At 39.0% G+C, this 18,209-nt stretch overlaps 2 protein-coding genes across 2 annotated transcripts; one reads left to right on the forward strand and one right to left on the reverse strand.

Annotated features, from left to right (window-relative positions):
- Positions 1–4,819: 4,819 nt before the first annotated feature.
- Positions 4,820–5,997, forward strand: LOC110909266 (centromere protein V). Its single transcript, XM_022154298.2, has 2 exons — positions 4,820–5,006; positions 5,324–5,997. The coding sequence occupies exons 1-2, from the start codon at positions 4,929–4,931 to the stop codon at positions 5,738–5,740; spliced, it is 495 nt and encodes a 164-aa protein (XP_022009990.1). The 5' UTR covers positions 4,820–4,928; the 3' UTR covers positions 5,741–5,997.
- Positions 5,998–6,421: 424 nt separating this feature from the next.
- On the reverse strand, positions 6,422–11,083 carry LOC110909265 (NADH dehydrogenase [ubiquinone] iron-sulfur protein 1, mitochondrial). The gene is made up of 3 exons (XM_022154297.2): positions 10,548–11,083; positions 7,858–8,774; positions 6,422–7,579 (listed from the first exon to the last, which is right to left on the reverse strand). Exons 1-3 carry the CDS (start codon positions 10,948–10,950, stop codon positions 6,680–6,682), a joined length of 2,220 nt encoding a protein of 739 aa, XP_022009989.1. The 5' UTR covers positions 10,951–11,083; the 3' UTR covers positions 6,422–6,679.
- Between the last annotated feature and the right edge of the window lie 7,126 nt (positions 11,084–18,209).

The following is an 18,209-nucleotide window of genomic DNA, read 5'->3' on the forward strand; positions in this document are numbered from 1 at the left end:
CACCATGAATATGTTCAGATCTATGAAAGATCTTTGTTTATTTATGTGGAAATCGTCCAGATCTAAGTTGTTCTTGGTGGATTGAAGCCAAAACATGATGTTTTTATGAACACCATGATGACATCATCCTAGATCACCTCAAATCTAATGATTTCACGGTTAAAAGTTAAGATTCAAAAGATAGAAAGGTTTAGGAGTGCGTGTAGATCAAGAAAGTACAAGATTTAGGTTGAAAACTTACAAGATTCGCGAGAAATTGGAAGAAATAGCGGCTGGAGCGAGTTGAGAGAGAGAGAGAGAGCTGTCAACATCAAGTGATGTTGACATATGAGGAGTATTTATAGGCTTTCCATAAAAGGAAAGTGGGGAAAAGGCTGGTCGATCGAGTGGCAACCCGATCGGGTGGCAGCTCGATCGGCTGGCCATTCGATTGGAGTGATTGGCGCGACGAGTTTTGCGGTTTCGATTCGCGTGTTGAGCGTTGCGATGCGATAGAGTTTCTCATTAAATTACTTTTAATCCCAACTACTATATCTAACATACAATCATCATAATTAACTTGCGTTTAGCGTTTGCGATTCGATTGCGATTGCATTTCGATTAATCACCACTACATCAACATAAATAAACATGCACAAGTAACACATAAAAGGCACACACACATAAGAACCATAATCAGAACGCGAAATTCGAGTTGTGAGTACGATTGCGATAACCGATAAAGCGGTAAAACATGCGATAAACATCGATTAAACCTCGATTATAACAAGTACTCCACATAATACAACTAACGTAAAAGCGTAAAAAGACTATCTACAAGTCAAAGAAGTCAAAACAGGAATTGAGCAAGGAGAGACAGGTCACAATTAGCAATCTTGTCTCCCTTTGACTTCAGTCTTGACTTTGACGACTTCAGTCTTGACTTTGACTTTGACTTTCCAAACACGGGGTGTTACAAGCCGTTTCAAAACTTTTAGTCCGTAATGAACGGTTTCATTTATGGTTTCAAAATTTTCAAACTATAGAGAACTGGACCGGATCATAAAATTAAAATATATTTTAGTTTATATAAATATTCTATTTTTTAGATATTTGATAATTTATATATTATTTTCTTTAACTTTCACTAAAATTATTATTTCGCATCCCATTAAGTCTCTCCATAATCATATGTAGTTTTCTATATGTGCATGACTATACTAAATTTTTAAACCATGTAATTTGTTAACGATTAACTAGTATAGTGAATGGCCATGAGCTTGAATGCAAATACACAATCTTGAAGATAAACAAAACAAAAATTAAATACAAAAACACCATTTTGAAGCATGGACCACGAGCTTGAAAGTTCTAATTACACCGAAAACAAAAACATCATTTTTATAAAGGTCCGATTAACCCAAGTCGTGAAACCAAACCATTAGCAACCGTTCGGTTTTGGTTGCCAACAATACGATTTCGGTTTTCAATGACCAACAATATATCGTTACTAAAAATATTTTTGGTCATTAAGTATACAAACAAATTTGGTGCACTTAATGATTTCTGTAAATTAAGTATATATTTTTGGTCATTGGTTACCAACATGTCTCTGCCATTGAATTTGTAACATCAACCTTTTCATATTAACCAATAATGCGTCTTTTTTTCATCAAAAAGGCTTATTTGTGGAGTTCTCATCTCATCCATAACCAAGACTGCCCAAAACGTGTTAATAGTATTTAAGGCCGAACAACATCATCCACATACAACTAAAAAGACAAATTATGCAGGCAACAAACTGATGTTACTATGTACATGCCACTTGCTTGATACCACAAAAAAAAGATTTATGTGGTTGAAAAAATAATCAGGGTGGGTGATGAGAGCCCACAAAACCCGAAGGTTCGTGCACGTACACAATCTCTGAAAAGGTCAATGAAGAAACTTTATTTATATCAAGATGGTCGAAAGCGAGACACTCTTGAAACTAAGGCCCTAATATCAAGCCAGGGGACCATTTGCATTGAGCAACCACACTCACCTTGGACGTTTTAACAATCAAGTCTAGTCTTATTTTTAATAAGATCATTGTATTCATTACATTGTTGATATGCATATTACGCTTTTGATTTTTAAATAAGTTTTTGTTGGAGGTAGATTAGTGTATGGAGGATGTTGTATCCAATGGTGTAGTTGTTAGGGTGGGCATGGATGAAACATTTTGGGCGGGTATGAGATTAGTTTTAAAAATATCCGTGGGTATGACTTATGAGACAGAATGGAATTGGGTGCTACCCGAAAACATATAACCGTTTACTGATATATATATACCCAATTTTTTTTTTTAATTTAACTAACCATTGTCTAGTAACGGTTCATTCGATAGTTTCATTGTGTGTAAAATTATTTTAAGTTATTATGGTTATTACGAACATATATTACGAAATCCCAATGAATATTTTTTTTAACAGTAATGGGTATACCCAATACCATACGCATTGAACCGGTTATGAAACACAAATTTATAACCAAGTATAAGACTGTGATTACTAATACTCGTTCCATGCATGGCCTATAGCAATCCTTGAGGCCCACCAAAAGTGGTTATCTAGTGAGCGTGTTTTAAACGATTAAGCTTGCTGGTACCCACTAAAACTGGTTGACGTCTTTGTGGAAAAATGAGAGTTGGTGGCTCAAATTGGTTGCATCTTGGAAAATATCTACTTTCAATATGTTTGATATTAAATGAGGTTTCTAAGTTCTATTTTTTCTATAAATGAGGTTTCTAAGTTCTATTTTTTTCTATAAATGAGGTTTCTAATTTTTTTCTAAAAATATAAACGGCCCGGTTGAATTTATCTGAGTCTTCCCCATTTAACCGGCCGCTTAATTGTCTAATCAAACCATCACTAGTGCTCTAGTGGTGGCCACTGGTATTTAAGTTCCACCTATGGTAGGTTCGGTGAGTTTTCCCCTCCAGGTCTCAAGTTTGAGTCTGAGTGATAGGGGTTTCTCATTGAGGGGTTTAAATTGGGGATCTATTGTGCGAGGGGGCTCTCTAGCGCGGACCCGGTTAAGACAACATATGCTAGACCTCCCGACATTCGCGAATAATTCACACCTTTTAAAACAAAAAAAAAAAAAAAAAACTTGATTGTCTAATCAATTACCTGTGATCTAATGGTTTAGTGGTATAATGCTTACTCCATAAAAATGATAAATTTAAATCCTTACAAATGAAAAGTTACATGATATTTAGGTTTAAAAAATTGTTGTTTAAAGAGGGATAAAAAAAGCTTGTCAGACCGATTGAATCAGTAGCCTGAATCAAGTGGTCAGGCTTATATTTTGTTTAAATTATTTATTACGTTATTTATTTTATAAAGCGGTAAGTAGACCGATAAGGTGATTAGTTGATAACCATCATATCATGAAAACATTGAGAAAAGGAGGCAGACATACAAAAAGGCGAAACCATCTTATGAGTCTGAGAAAAGGAGGTAGACAGACAAAGACGAAACCACCTTATGAGTAACGACACTTCTTTTTATATTTTACATCTGCCATCGAAAATCAATTATGTTATGATGATCCTTATCAACGATTTAATTTGTGTGACTAAACAAACTGATAATATATGGGTTGAGTGGTTGCGCTTGCGCACATCAGTTTTGAAAGTTGAAACAAAGAATCTACAAATTTAGGTTCAAACCTTGCAAGTTGTTTTTTTATTGTTTCCCTTTCAGACATTTTTATGTCAATACCAAAAGGCAAATTTAAAATAAGACCAATAACTACTACATTAAATAAGCGTAATAGTTTTCTACCCGATTACCATTTAACACTCTCTTTTTATATGGCAAACAGATTCAATCTCAAGCACTTTTAAGACAACTACTGGATCAAATGGAGTACTTCAAATGCATCACCAATTTCGAGGAAAACCCGGTAACTCACCCATCCGTAGGCACAACGATGGAATTACCGATAAACCCCGTTTGGCTTTATTTCAAGTTTTAGACACTTCAAAATTTAAATTATTTGTTGATAATTCATAAAAATACAAACCTCAATATAAATAAAATACAATGTTACAAAAAGGGATTTACTCTCCAAATAATTCATCTTTCCTCTAAAAATCACACTTAACAATTTTTTACACATGTATAAATACAACAAATTTACACATGTGTAAATGACAAACTTACACATATGTAAATTTAATTTCTAATATTATACTTGAATAATAATACTAGGTGTAATGTTTTTTGACTTGTTTTTTACTAAGTTCTTGCAGTTTTTTCATTCTTTCTTATGGTTATCAAAATATTTAGCGTAAGATAACTCTCCTCTATAATACATACCTCAAGATAACCCTCCCTTATAATCCATACATCAAATTAGAAAAATTACAATCAAAGTCAAAAACTCATATGATGTTACTAACGAAATTAAAAAAAATGGATTACACTAAAGAAACCCTATTAAGGTGGGTCTTGAAGCAACTGATAAGGTTGCTACTTTTGGACAAGGTTAAGGGTTCTAGCTCCAGGAAATAGCCTCCTGCACAAAGTGTGAGGTAAGGTTGCATGCATTAGACCGTGAAGCGAGCCGACCCCTTCCAGAACCATGTGCGAATGTGGGAGCTAAGCCAAGTAGCAATGAGCTCGGTATCTATATCGAAAATCGTCAAAATTGAATAACGGTACCGAAAATGTTTTGTACAGTACTGGTATTTGAAGGTAAAAATCAGTAAAATACAGGTGTCATGCTGAACCAAAAATACCGATACCGAACACCAAATAATAGGTACCAAATCGGTAAATTGTTTCGGTACAGAAAATTCAATACAACCGGTATCAAATAATCATCCCTAAAGCCAACCAATGGGCACGCTCTTAAAGAACCTGTATACAAAAATGTTTTGGTGACCCGACCCGATCTTCATGTGTAAAAAAAGTAATCATTTAGTAATTCTTCCTAGGTTTCTGTATGTAGGAGGGTTTTCACTTTGCATTCTTCAGGTATGCTTTCATCTTCATACCATCATAACATGTTTTAATCTTATGCTAACTTACATCCATTTCTTTCGTTTTTTTTTTTTTTTTTTTTTTTTTTGTTTTTGAGAAGTTACCTGAAATTAGGGTTTTAATTTGATCAACAGTGGACTAATTTATATGTAGTAAGTGGGTGTTTGGGATTTAAAGATAGTGTTTGGATAAAATCATACTGCTTTCTTTATTATCTGATCCGGGAATTAATTTGTTTAATATTGCTTATGAATATATAATATTATGTTTGGATAGAAACAAACTGTATGATGTATATTGTATAATTGCAGGCTAAATATATGGATTCTGAGTTGGTAACACACAGTGGTGGATGCCACTGTGGACGTGTGAGGTGGCGAGTTCGATCACCGGTTAGTGTAACAGCCTGGCAGTGCAATTGCTCAGACTGTGCCATGAGAGGAAACACTCATGTTATTGTACCTTCACAAAGATTCGAGCTTTTAGAAGGCTCGAAAGAGTTCCTGACCACCTACACTTTTGGGAGTCACACAGCGAAACACACCTTCTGTAAGGTGTGTGGGATAACATCTTTTTATACGCCTAGGTCGAACCCGGATGGAATCGCGATTACATACAAGTGTGTTGATCCTGGAACACTGACCCATGTGGAGATCAAGCATTTTGATGGGTTGAATTGGGAGAAATCGCACAAAGCAACTGGCATTTCTTCGTGTTCTAAGGAGTAAAATAATTGTATAACTTCTGTATTTTTACATGTTGTTAAGTACAATTGATTGGTAACATGTTTTGTAACTTATTATCCACCTGAAATTGTTTATATTATATGTAATGCTTTACAAAGATTCACGGAAGCCAAAAATGGGTATTTGTTGAAGTCCTATTTGGCTTTTGGCAATCGAACCTTTCGATAAGGATTATTTGTTAGGTGTGTATTGTAGTTTGCTTACGGGTCAAGAAAGAAATACAGTTCATTTGGGAATCACACTGCTTGCACTGTTGAAGTGGTTTATATAGAAGAGTTGTAAGAGGTTGCTGTTATTGATGAGATTCAAATGATGTCTGATGTGTATTATAGAGGGTATGCGTGGACCCGGGCTTTGCATGGTTTGCAAGCTGAGGAGATGCATTAAGTTGAGATCCAAGTGTTTTGGGTGTTGTTAGAAAGATTTGTCAAGAAACCGGTGATGAAAGATTCAAACCGTTGGTCATTGAAGCTAAAACCCTGTTAGGAGATATAAGAAGCAATAGCCACAGATATTGCTGAGTTATTAGGCGAATCCCTTGTTAAAGCTGACTGGAAACCAGAATCAAGAAATCAAGGGAAGATGAACGATAAAGAGGGATGGTTATGAGAGGCCAAGATCAATGGTCAAGATGCAAGAAAACTATGTTTCAGAAGAAGGCTAGAAAAAAATTCGAAATGTATAGAGAAGGTAATAGAATAGGAGAAATAAGGCAGCAACAGTTTTGAGTATCAAATGATGTTTACAAATCAATAATTAATGTCAAAAGTTGCCATTTATGAGCATCAACTCTACTTAGGGCAACCATTTTCTCCCCTCTATTCTTTCATCTTAAAACCACAATTACAAAACAGAGTATTTCACCACTCAAAACAGTGAAATCACAAACTTTATTAGTACAACTTCCAACCACCACCAACTTCACTTCTTCAACAAAGCACTACACTGAGCCATTATCTTGGACGCCCTCGTAATCGCATCGGTCATATAAAAATTATCAACCGTAACACCAAACGGTGTCGCACTCACCTTGCTCGACCCCTCAGGTTTAACCGACCCAGAAAACGTAGCCGCTTCTCTTTCATCCACATGCAAAAGGTTCGGCGCAACGGTTCTTATACGGGACCGCACTCCGGTAATCGTATCGTAAGGAAGTCCCACCCCGCAAACCTCAGAAAGCGCCCTAATAATCTTCCAATCTTCTCTAGCATCGCCAACTGTCGGTACAGCTGGCACGGTTTGCTGAGCTGTCCCTTCAGTGTTCACATACGTCCCTTCCTTTTCGCTAAATGCAGCTCCCGGAAGAATCACGTTAGCCCGGTACACACCTTTATCACCATGGTGTCCTTGATACACCACGAAAGCATCCTTCGGAAGCTTCTCTAAATCGACATCATCAGCGCCCATTAGATACACAAATTTAGCCGATTCAATGCAGTTGTCGGATTCCGGAACAAGACCGAGGTCCAGGGCGGCAGCTTGGGCGGCATTGAGGAGGAGAATGTTGACACCGTTCCAGTCAGGTCGGATTAGATTTGGGTGCTTAGCGGCAATTGATTGGATGACTGAAAAGATGGCATCTTTATCTTCACGTTCGAAGACTCCGGCACCGATTATGATGGCGGGGTTTTTGGCGGTTGAAAGTGCCGAGCTGAAGGAGTGGCGGCCCTCGGCTATTTCCGCTAGGGTTTCTGGTCCTGTGCCAAGATGGTCATGATCATAGTTGAAATCAGCTGGCGGGCCGATGTAGCCGACTTTAGCTTGCGTGGCTCGAACCGTTTTCCGGATTCTTGCGTTTACCATAGCCGCTTCCACCCGTGGCTGGCATTTAAAATTTTAAAGGATAAATAATGATGATAAAAAAAAGAGTGTTTATAATTTTGAGCGGTAAAAATAAAGAGAGTAAAATGCCATTTTCATCCCTGAGGTTTGGCCAGTTTTACGACTTTCATCCAAAGGTTTGTTTTTCCGCATCTGGATCTCTCTCAACAGAGAAAAAAGACGGATCCAGATGCGGAAAAACAAATCTTTGGACGAAAGTCGCAAAACTGGTCAAACCTAAGGGACAAAAATGGCATTTTACTCGATTAAAAATTTACCTGAGTACCAACTAGAAGAAAACAGTCAGCTTTTTCCAGTCCACTGATACCGCTATTTAAAAGATAACCCGACCGTAAATCTGCATTCGTGTTCTTACCATTTCCTTCACACCATACATTATTTGATCCCATTTTGTTCAAGAAATCTTTTAATAACATCATAGATTCTGCATCGCTTAATTTACCAGCAACTCCGACAATTTCGTCAGGTTTGACTAGGTGGATGACCTCAGCCACCACCGCAAGAGCGTCCTGCCAGCTCACAGGCTTAAACCGCCCATCACTACCACGAATCATGGGATCGTTTAATCTCTGTCTCTTCAACCCGTCATAACAAAATCGCGTTTTGTCCGAAATCCATTCCTCGTTAATGTCCTCATTTAAGCGTGGTACGATTCGCATGACTTCTGGGCCCCTACTATCGATACGAATGTTGGAACCAACAGCATCCGTAACATCAATGGTTTCGGTTCCTTTCAACTCCCAATTTCTTGCTTTAAAAGCAAATGGTTTTGACGTAAGTGCACCCACGGGACAGATATCGATGACATTTCCGGAAAGTTCACTTGTCATAAGTCTTTCAACGTAAGTGCCAATTTCTTCGCCACTTCCACGCCCTAATATGCCAAGATCCTGGACCCCGGCTATTTCATTGGCGAACCGAACGCACCGGGTGCACTGGATGCACCGGGTCATCACGGTTTTGACTAGGGGACCGAGATTCTTATCGACGACGGATCTTTTGGTTTCGGTAAAACGACCTCTGTCGGATCCAAAGGCCATGGATTGATCTTGGAGATCACACTCACCACCTTGATCACAAATCGGGCAATCCAGTGGATGATTCATCAGTAGGAACTCCATCACTCCTTCACGCGCCTTTTTTGCTATTGGAGTATCAGTCTTTATTTTCATCCCTACAACCGAACAAATTTCAAATCCATCAGGAGATTCATACCAAAAAATGAATGAAAATTGAATTTTAAGTATATAACAAAATGGTCTTTGTGGGTTGAGGGCAAAATTAGCTCTTAAGCCTAACGGACAACAAAACGTCTGTTAAAATTTTGCAAACCACATAACCATTTGCCTAATAAACGAATTGACGATCTCCGTAATTTGACTAAAACACACAGACTAATAATGTTATTTACAATTTAGTGTTTACTAAAAAAGTGTCTTGCTGTCCAAACTTGCAAACATAATTAGTATTAAAACATCAACACAATTCAGACCTGATTCAGATGCTACTTTGAAATTGTATCATTTACTTGTTCCCAACCAAATCATACATTTACGTTTACTAATGCTGTTGACGCTTTATGACTAACTATTGGCTATTGAAGCTTGACAAAAATGACTATACATAATTGCTACAATGAGCTAAAGATCAAGGAGACATTAAGTATGAAAGAAGACACATTTTGTTTGATAGAAATCACAGAATCAGTAAGCAACCAAACATTAATATTGATGGTGAACAAACATAGTAATGTTCATAAGAAACTAGAATGAGTGAGTTAGAATTTTGTACTTTTCTGTTGCAAACCAATCATCATACTTGTGAAAATGCACTGCACCAAACTGAACATAGAAATAAAATCTTAACTCGCAATAGTCCGTTTCTGTCCTTGATTGTAAAAAGTCATTGCAATTCAAGAATGTGTGACAAGAAAACCATTACTAAGTGGCAAAAAAACAGTAAATTTTAACAAAACTACACGTGTTACTGGAATTAGCTGATCCGCAAACAAAGGGTCATATTCTTTAAATGGCAAAAGAAACTCTTGGCAGTTGGCAGAGAAAAACAAAATACAATCAATCACCGAAGTTGAAAGCATAGGTGTTAACTTTTATGCATTCTTATTTCATAAATTTCTTCCATCGTAAACAAATCAAATAGTAAAACCTGTCCAATTAAGCAATGTTATCAATGTTTTTAACAAGTTACATTCAGCTCGTCCAAAATTAGCTAGCGTCTGTTTTTAAGCTTTCTCAGTAAGTTTCCAATGCACTTTTTCTTCTTTTCTTTCAAATATTAGTAACTGTTACACGACATTGATAATAGGCTATCACAGCATTTTAGATAGTTGATCGATAGTCAAAACTCTCGGTTTAAACTAAATGCCAAGTCAGATGTTGGATTTCTTCTCAAAATACATTTCGGAACTTATGGTCGGGTATAAATACAAGGGAGGAAAAAATTAATTAACCAACTTGTTGAATAAGGAATGCATTTTAAAAAATAAGAAACCATAGCATATAGTTTTAACTTGAGCAACATTTACTTTCTATCGTTTGTTAACTATAGTGCTTTTAGTGAGACATACCAGAGACTTAAACAGATAAAGATCTCTCTCGGTCTATCAAATAAACTTAAAAGCAAAGTTTTAATCAACTAATTCGCATATGATAATCAATCTATCATTAGGTCAGAAACAACCACACAACTACAACAGAACAGAACATCTATAGCTATCAAAATACTAATAATAATCCCTTGATTTTGCAGGCTAATTTACCAAAATTCTAAACTTCAATTATGTTCTGGTAACATAACTAATCAGTAACTCCAACAAACATCTATACCTATCAAGAACCAAACACATCCTGCCAATTTAACTAAACCAAAACAAGATCTAAACATCATCAATTCACATGTCAAAAACCAATTTAACCAAAAACCTAACCTGGAAGTGCAGGCATTGCACAAGAAGCAACAGGTTTCGGAGACTTCTCAACCTCAACAAGACACATACGGCAGTTACCAGCAATAGATAACCGATCATGATAACAAAACCTCGGAATATCAACACCTGCAACCGTACACGCCTGCAAAACAGTCATCCCCTTGGGGATCTTAACCGGATATCCATCCACAAAAACCTCGATGACGTCATCTGGATTGGGGAAATGAACCCTAGCTCCGGCAACAGGTGTCCGCTTCGGGAGATCCGGCTCAACCGCCGCCGGTTCAGCTGCGGCTTCCGGTTTGTGGAGGTCCGGTGTTGAGACGATGGTTCTGACATTTCTAGGGTTTGTGAATAGAAGCCTAGATCGGAGAGTTCTAGAAGCTAGCAACCCTAACCCCATTGATTTTTAGATCAGTTTTGTCAATGCGTTGAGGAATTTAGAGATTTGTGAAAGATGATTGAAGTTTTATTCGGGTGGAGAAATGGCGTGGGGCGTGTGTGCGCCGTGCAAAACGGGTGGGGCGAGTAGAGTGGACTTGTTACAACCCGGATCATTAGATTATTAATTTATTATTTTTTTGCTCGAGTTAGACTAAAATGTTAAATGTTAATTGTAACTAGTTGATGCCCCGTCCGCGCGGCGGGGTGATATGTAACACCTCGGAAAATTTCGTCCAATAATGTCTTGACACGTGTCATAAGGTTCCGTTATGTGAAAACATACTTTAGAAGGACTAAAAGTGACAAACAGTGAAAACTATGGAACGTAAGGGTCCAAAGTGTCAACAATGGATAAATAGACTCTATGATAACCCTACATAATGTTTATAACCTTAAACGGATGGTTCATGGATCATACGACGCGGAAATTGCACAAAAGTGAAGTATTTCAAACTATAGGGGCCAAAAGTGTCAACATGTTAAATTTATACCTCTGAGTGAACTTTTGGCAGACCCGAAGCTTTGAGAAGCTAAAATATACTCACTAGAATATGTGATTAAAATTTCATGAAGTTTCGTCAACGTATGAGAAAGTTATGGCCAAAACCGTACTTGAAGGACTAAAAGCGTCAACGTCGAATTTCAGGGCTTTTCGGTTGAGCGCAAAATGTTCCGAGGACATTTCCATGTTGGTAAAAGTCCTAAGGTTCTTAAAAACCAAGGTTGGGGGTTTACGGGTCGAGAAAAGTAGCCGAAACATCGCGTACAAGTCCAGGGGCCATTTCTGCCAATTATGGAAACTTGCTGGTCAGACCAGGTCCTTACGGACCGTAAAGCAAGGACCATACGGTCCGTAAAGCTTGCCCAGATGCCCAGTTCGCGAATTCTGCTGATTTGGCCCGAATTTTTAGTTGCAAACAGCTTTCACCACCTCCAAGGGCTCCAATAGGATTGCTTGCATGGCTATAGCAACAGTGTGCTATCTATAACCTCTGGAAAACACCATAAATCAGATTATTGAGCTCATTCTTGGACATTTGCATTAGTAACCAAAGTGCTCTCAACATTCAAGAACTTCAAGGCAGACCCCTGGAGCTAATCTGATCCTCAAGGCCGATCCTAGTGTTCACTAAGCATCTATAGGACTCTTGTAAGCTCTCAATTCAATCTCTAATTCGTTCTTGTTACGATTATTAGTAAAAGTCAAACTGTTTGTTCATAAGCTTTGACTTTCTGATTAAACGGATTTCTTTCAGTCATTTCTCGAATTGAAACCTGTTATAGATTGGTATTTATGTGGGAAACAAACCCTCTAAAGGGCACTATCTGAATCCCACTATATGCATGCTAATTGTCGAGTCAAACATGTTTCTAAAAAGTCAACAGAATTGATTTTCGCAAAAATAAGCTTGAATGTTAATATATTAGACATGCAATCTGATTGATCATTATAAATAACTTGTAACACATATAAGAATGTGTTTTAATCATCATCAACTCGACAATCTATAGTATAGCCACGAATCGGAACCGAAAGTCTTGTAAAACGATTATTTCGTAGACTATCGATTCGGATTCGTACATGCATGTTCGAGATCTGTATTGGAAAGTATTTTTGACTATTTTTATTTTAGTTAAACTTTCTGGGATTTTCTTTGATTGAGTCTATGCATAGCCTATTCGAATGCATGTTTCCGATTTATGCATAAAGTTGACTATTTTGCCCTTTTTGTTATAAAACGTGATTTTTGGAAAAGTGAAAGGATAGAAATCTTTATTTCTAATATATAAACTTGAACCGAAAATTTCGGATCAGTTGGTGGTCCAGATTGTGAGTTATGGCCATTAGCGTAAAACTATATTATAAATTTACATAAACGGTCCTTTTCGCGTAGAACCCGTTTCTGGCCACGTTTTGGTATAAAACTTTTTACCAACAGAAGTAATATAATATTCTGGGAATTTTGATGATTTTTAATTAATTTTTGGCTGAACGGATCCTAGATCGCCTAGTCATTTCGGCTTATGTCGGTTTTGACCGTTTTAGCCATAAAATGAGTTTTACACCTCCTTTTGACCCGAAACCTTTTTCTACTGATTTTATATGATGAATAAATTATTATAAGTATTCTGGAAATATAAAAATCTCAGATTTTATTTGAAAACCCGAAAACGCCCTTAAATCGCATATTTAGCGTTTTAAGCGCATAGTAAGCGTTATACTTGTTTTAAACATATAAGACCTATACCTACTGATGTGTTTAGCATATTTTCATATAAAAACAGTAAGTATAAGTATATAAACTCAGACTTCCAGTTTTGGCACTTTTAGCCCTTGTGAAATTACTAAAATACCCCTACGGTGCATAGTTTGGTTTTAAATGATAAATTTGGTATATGGGTCATACCCTACTGATATAATATGTTATATTAAGTATATTTACTGTATGAACCAGACCCGAAACTCAGATTTCTAATTTTACCCTTTTATTATCTTTTAAATGACCAAAATGCCCTTCTAAGGCATAAATTGGGTTTAAAATTATTCCGGGCAATATAGAACATAACTTACTGATATAATATCATATTTTAAGCATATTATCTCAGGGAACTTGCATTTGAATCATTGGTCTACCCGTATCGCCCTTTTCGCGTTCGGTTCGGTTTACGTAACTAGTTTGCGTAAATTGACCGAAACGGGTCAAACGATATCATTTTTATTTCAAAATCCAGAATGTATTTAGTATACCCATATTATACAAGTATTCAAACTTGTCGGGTCTAAATCACATTCTACCCGGTCTTTCGCTTAATAGTGCGTAAACCGTATCATTCCTAAAACTAACCAGTCAAAGCTTAGGCTTAAATAAAAGGCCGTTAGGAATCTAATAGGTTAATTATAAACCTTTGTTCCAGATTAGGAGGCCCGGTAAAAGCTACCAACACTTATCATTTGTGACTTATACTTGCTCAGGTAAATACATTTTGACTTATTTTCCCTATACGGGCTTGGGGTACGGTATTTAAAATACCGCTTGATCGGGCGCACAAGTCCTGCGCCTTATAGGTGTACAGTCTTGAATAGCTTGTGCGACTTCGTTTAAACAGTTTTGTCTTACTTAAAGGCTTTGGGGGGTTATTGACCGTGTCCCGGATATCCTTGGCATTATCTTACGAGATGGCCACGACCAGAGCACGGGGTGTAGGCGTACACCCGACGTGTATAACGCTTTAATGTGGTGTGTCATTTAATCTCTAGCCCGGACAGCAGATCCCGGGCCACCAGAGATATAAGTGCATGTAATTCGTTCACAAGTTTATATTATATAATTATCCCAAGTTAATAAAAACATTTATGCCTTGTGCATTTAAATAAATTTTCAATCATTTTCAAAATGAGTCAGTCGATTTGTATTTACCAGTGTAAACTGACGTATTTTTCCCAAAAGGTTAAGTGCAGGTACTATACGGAAATAGGCTGGTTGTTTCCTAAGAGCGTCCACTAGGTCTCGCAAACTCGGACGACGTTATATCTGTTGAACTATTTTTATCTTATTTTATTTGATCCGCCTGTGGATCCATTTCAACTACTGTGATATTTATTATTGCACTTTATTTAAAGTTGAAATGTTTCTATTCTGCTTCCGCTGTGCATTATTATATTGTGTTGATTGTCTATGACGATGCCAACTACGTCACTGTACCCCACACCGGGCCCACCGGTGACACGTGGAAATCGGGGTGTGACAGGTTGGTATCAGAGCCAACGCTGAGCGAATTAAACACTAGTCTTTTGTGTTTAATCTCAGTTACACAATTGCACATTCCTCGATTTTCGAGTCTAGACAAAGAACTTAAGAAATGTTCAACATTTCGTTTAATTTATTTTTTTTATTTTGCTTTGTCTTATATTTTTGTTGTGCAACTTGTTTGACTTTTGACAGGATCACTATGCCGCCACGAATGAGAGGTCGAGGAGGATTTGCTACGTCTCACGACCATGAGGCAGGGCCCTCACATAGGCGAGCACCATCCGCCACGCACAACATAGCCGCCAACGACCTTTGGAGGTCTTTCGCCGAGCCTGCTAGACACTCGGTATCCGCCAGCACTTCACCGTCTTTACCCCACTCGTTTGGGCCCCACTCAGAGAATGGGCCCCATGGTTCGCATGGATCCTACATACCTTTCATCAGTCACCGCACCAGTATCCAGCGCCAGTCTACCAGGGTTTGTATAACCCTGATGCTTTTGTTGATGAGCCAGTGGGTCATAACCCACTTGGACCGGAGGACCACTTTTCTGGTGGTCACGAGATGGACGTCGACGAGGATACGGACCCCTCGCTACCACCATCAGGTACGCCTAACCATCCGATTGAGATATCGGATGGGTCGCCATTTAGGGGATCACCCTACAATGGTGGGGACAGCTTTCAGGAGAGATTCAAGCAGCATGATTGGTATTACACCCCCAGCCACAACTCTCCGATGCTCCAGTCTCACCAGGTTTCACCGGTGCACTCGCAGCACCACTCGCAGCAGCAGCAGCTTCAGCAGCAGCCGCCTCTACCGCAGGACCTATCTGAGGCCCTATGGCGTGACGTGATCACTCCGTCACCACCGCCGCCACCAGTTTTACCTCCTCCGCCTCAGAGGCCAAGGAGGAATGCGCGCATGTCTACGCGCGGAGGGATTCGCATAGGCACCCCTCCACATGTTGGTAGCAGCCGCTACACGTCTCTTCCCGGGGAGTCCGAGACAGGGGAGTCTCAGCATCCCGTATCGGAGGTTACTTCTGTACCGATCCCGCCTCTGCCGCCGCAGAACTATGGAGAGCCGATTCCGGCTTATGCTAGTGCCGCTCAGTTTAACCCGTTCGAGCATGTTTTCCCCCAGGGTTATGATTACACAGGAGACCCTTATTGGCAAGCTGTGAACTACAGCTCACTCCCTCCTAGTGGTCCATTGGGAGACACTTGGGCTGCTGGGCAGTCTACTTTTGGTTACCCTCCGGGTTAACAGCAGCCACCGCAGCCGCAGCCGTACCAGCCGCCGCAGCCGCAGCAGTACCAGCCACCGCCACCGGCGCCTATGATGTCGCCGCCACAGGTTCAGGAAATCCTGCATGGGATTGATAGCATGCGACGTGAGTTTCAACACGAGATGCGAGCTGATCGCCGTCGCACCAGTGGCATGTTCAAGAAGGTGTTTGACCTGCTCAAGGGTAAGAGCAAGAGGGATCATTGAATCCTTCGATTTTTGTCTCATGTACTCATGTCCCTGTGCGGACATCTATTCCTGTACTCTACCCCTGCGTGGGTATATCTATCTTATTCTACCCCTGCGTGGGTATGTGATTCTGTTAACCCCTGCGCGGGTTTGCTTTATTTTATTTAGTTATTGTTGTTATTTGTTTAGCCCCTGCGCGGGTATGTTATTCATGTGATTCATGTTATTTCAAAGTCCCGTTTAGGGCAAAATATGTACTAGTACTTGTTTGAAATTTGAAATGGTTAGTTTGAATTTCTCATTTTATTTATATGCATGAATATAATATTAAAATAATGGAAAATATCAATTTTTATTTGATTTGCCATTTTATAAGAATCTTAGTAAGGTATAACCTAGCTTGAATGCCTTATTAACAGGCCTGGCCATGATGGTAAAACCTGGTTGAAAAGATTCAACTCCCTGTTAACGTCTGAGAACATGTTAACATTCTTGACTAAGCGTGATTCGTAAAATCACACATGTCACCCTTTTTAATAAATTATCTACAGATTTTATCTGTACACAAGTCTATTAATGGCTTGATACCTACGGGTTATGACTATGTCATATAGTGACAGTTGTGGTTTATGACTCTCTGTCTAGTAAAGGATTATTTGTTTAATTATACAATTTATAATCCTATAAGAATCTAAATTTATAATTTAGTGATTGTCCTTGTGACTAGGCCTATGGTGCCAATATATATATTTTCATTCCTTGATTGCTAATAAGAGCCTGAATGAAATTTATTAAATTAACTGCTAAGGTTCTTGATACCATGGTTAATAAATCGTTTAAGAAAGATGATACTGTTAGGTTCTAAAATAGACATTGTCCTTTATTGTAGCTTAAAGCTACAATGGCCAAATCGGAGGAAACCAACAGTCATTCTGGGGAACACTCAGATAATGCAAAGATTCACGTTACCGGTGCAGAGTTGCAAGCACTGATAGATAATGTTGTCGCCAAGGCTATGGATAGGCAGTTCAAGGAATCTAGTGGTACTCAGAGTAGAACCCGCACAGTGACGCATGTCAAGTCTAAGACTCATTCAGGGGCTCATAGTAAGCCGCCATCTAAAAAGAGTGAGCCAAAGAAAGCTGAGGATGATAATCATTCCTCCAACCACAGCAGCGTCCCAAAGCAGGAGATTAAGCTGAAACATGACACGTACAGCAGGTCCTGTACGTACAAGTATTTTGTATCTTGCAAGCCCAGGGATTTCACTGGGGAAAAGGGAGCCGTCGATTGTATGACGTGGATTGATGAGATGGATACTGTGGTTGATATCAGCGGGTGTGCTGATAGGGACGTCGTGAAGTACGTGTCCCAGTCATTCAAGGGAGATGCGTTAGCATGGTGGAAGTCACTCCTACAAGCTGCCGGTAAGGCCACACTGTACGGTTTGTCATGGGAACAGTTTGTGGCCCTGATTAAAGAGAACTTCTGTCCGCAGCACGAGGTCGAACGAATCGAAACGGATTTTGTATCCTTAGTTATGAAGAACCTCGATTGTCAAGCGTATCTTACTACGTTCAACACGTTGTCTCGTTTAGTGCCTTATCTGGTGACCCCGGAGCCGCGTAGGATTGCTCGATTTATTGGGGGTCTGGCACCGGAGATAAAGGCAAGTGTCAAAGCTTCAAGACCTACTACATTTAGATCCGTAGCAGATCTATCCCTCTCCCTCACTCAGGATGTGGTAAGATTGAGAGCTATGAAGAGTACTGAGGAGAACAAACGGAAACGTGAGGATGACACCTCACGAAGGTCTGAGAAGCGACATAGAGGAAACAACGACCACAGGAAAGGGTCGGGGTCTAGGAAAAGTGATCACCAGTCGGGTGAGAAACCCAGATGCAAGACCTGCAGGAGGCACCACTTTGGGAGATGTCGTTTGGAGACAAAATCCCAGTCTTCAGAAAAACGTTGTGGGATCTGCAAG

The sequence above is a fragment of the Helianthus annuus genome, chromosome 14 (assembly GCF_002127325.2).
Source record: "Helianthus annuus cultivar XRQ/B chromosome 14, HanXRQr2.0-SUNRISE, whole genome shotgun sequence".
NCBI classification, from domain to species: Eukaryota; Viridiplantae; Streptophyta; class Magnoliopsida; order Asterales; family Asteraceae; genus Helianthus; species Helianthus annuus.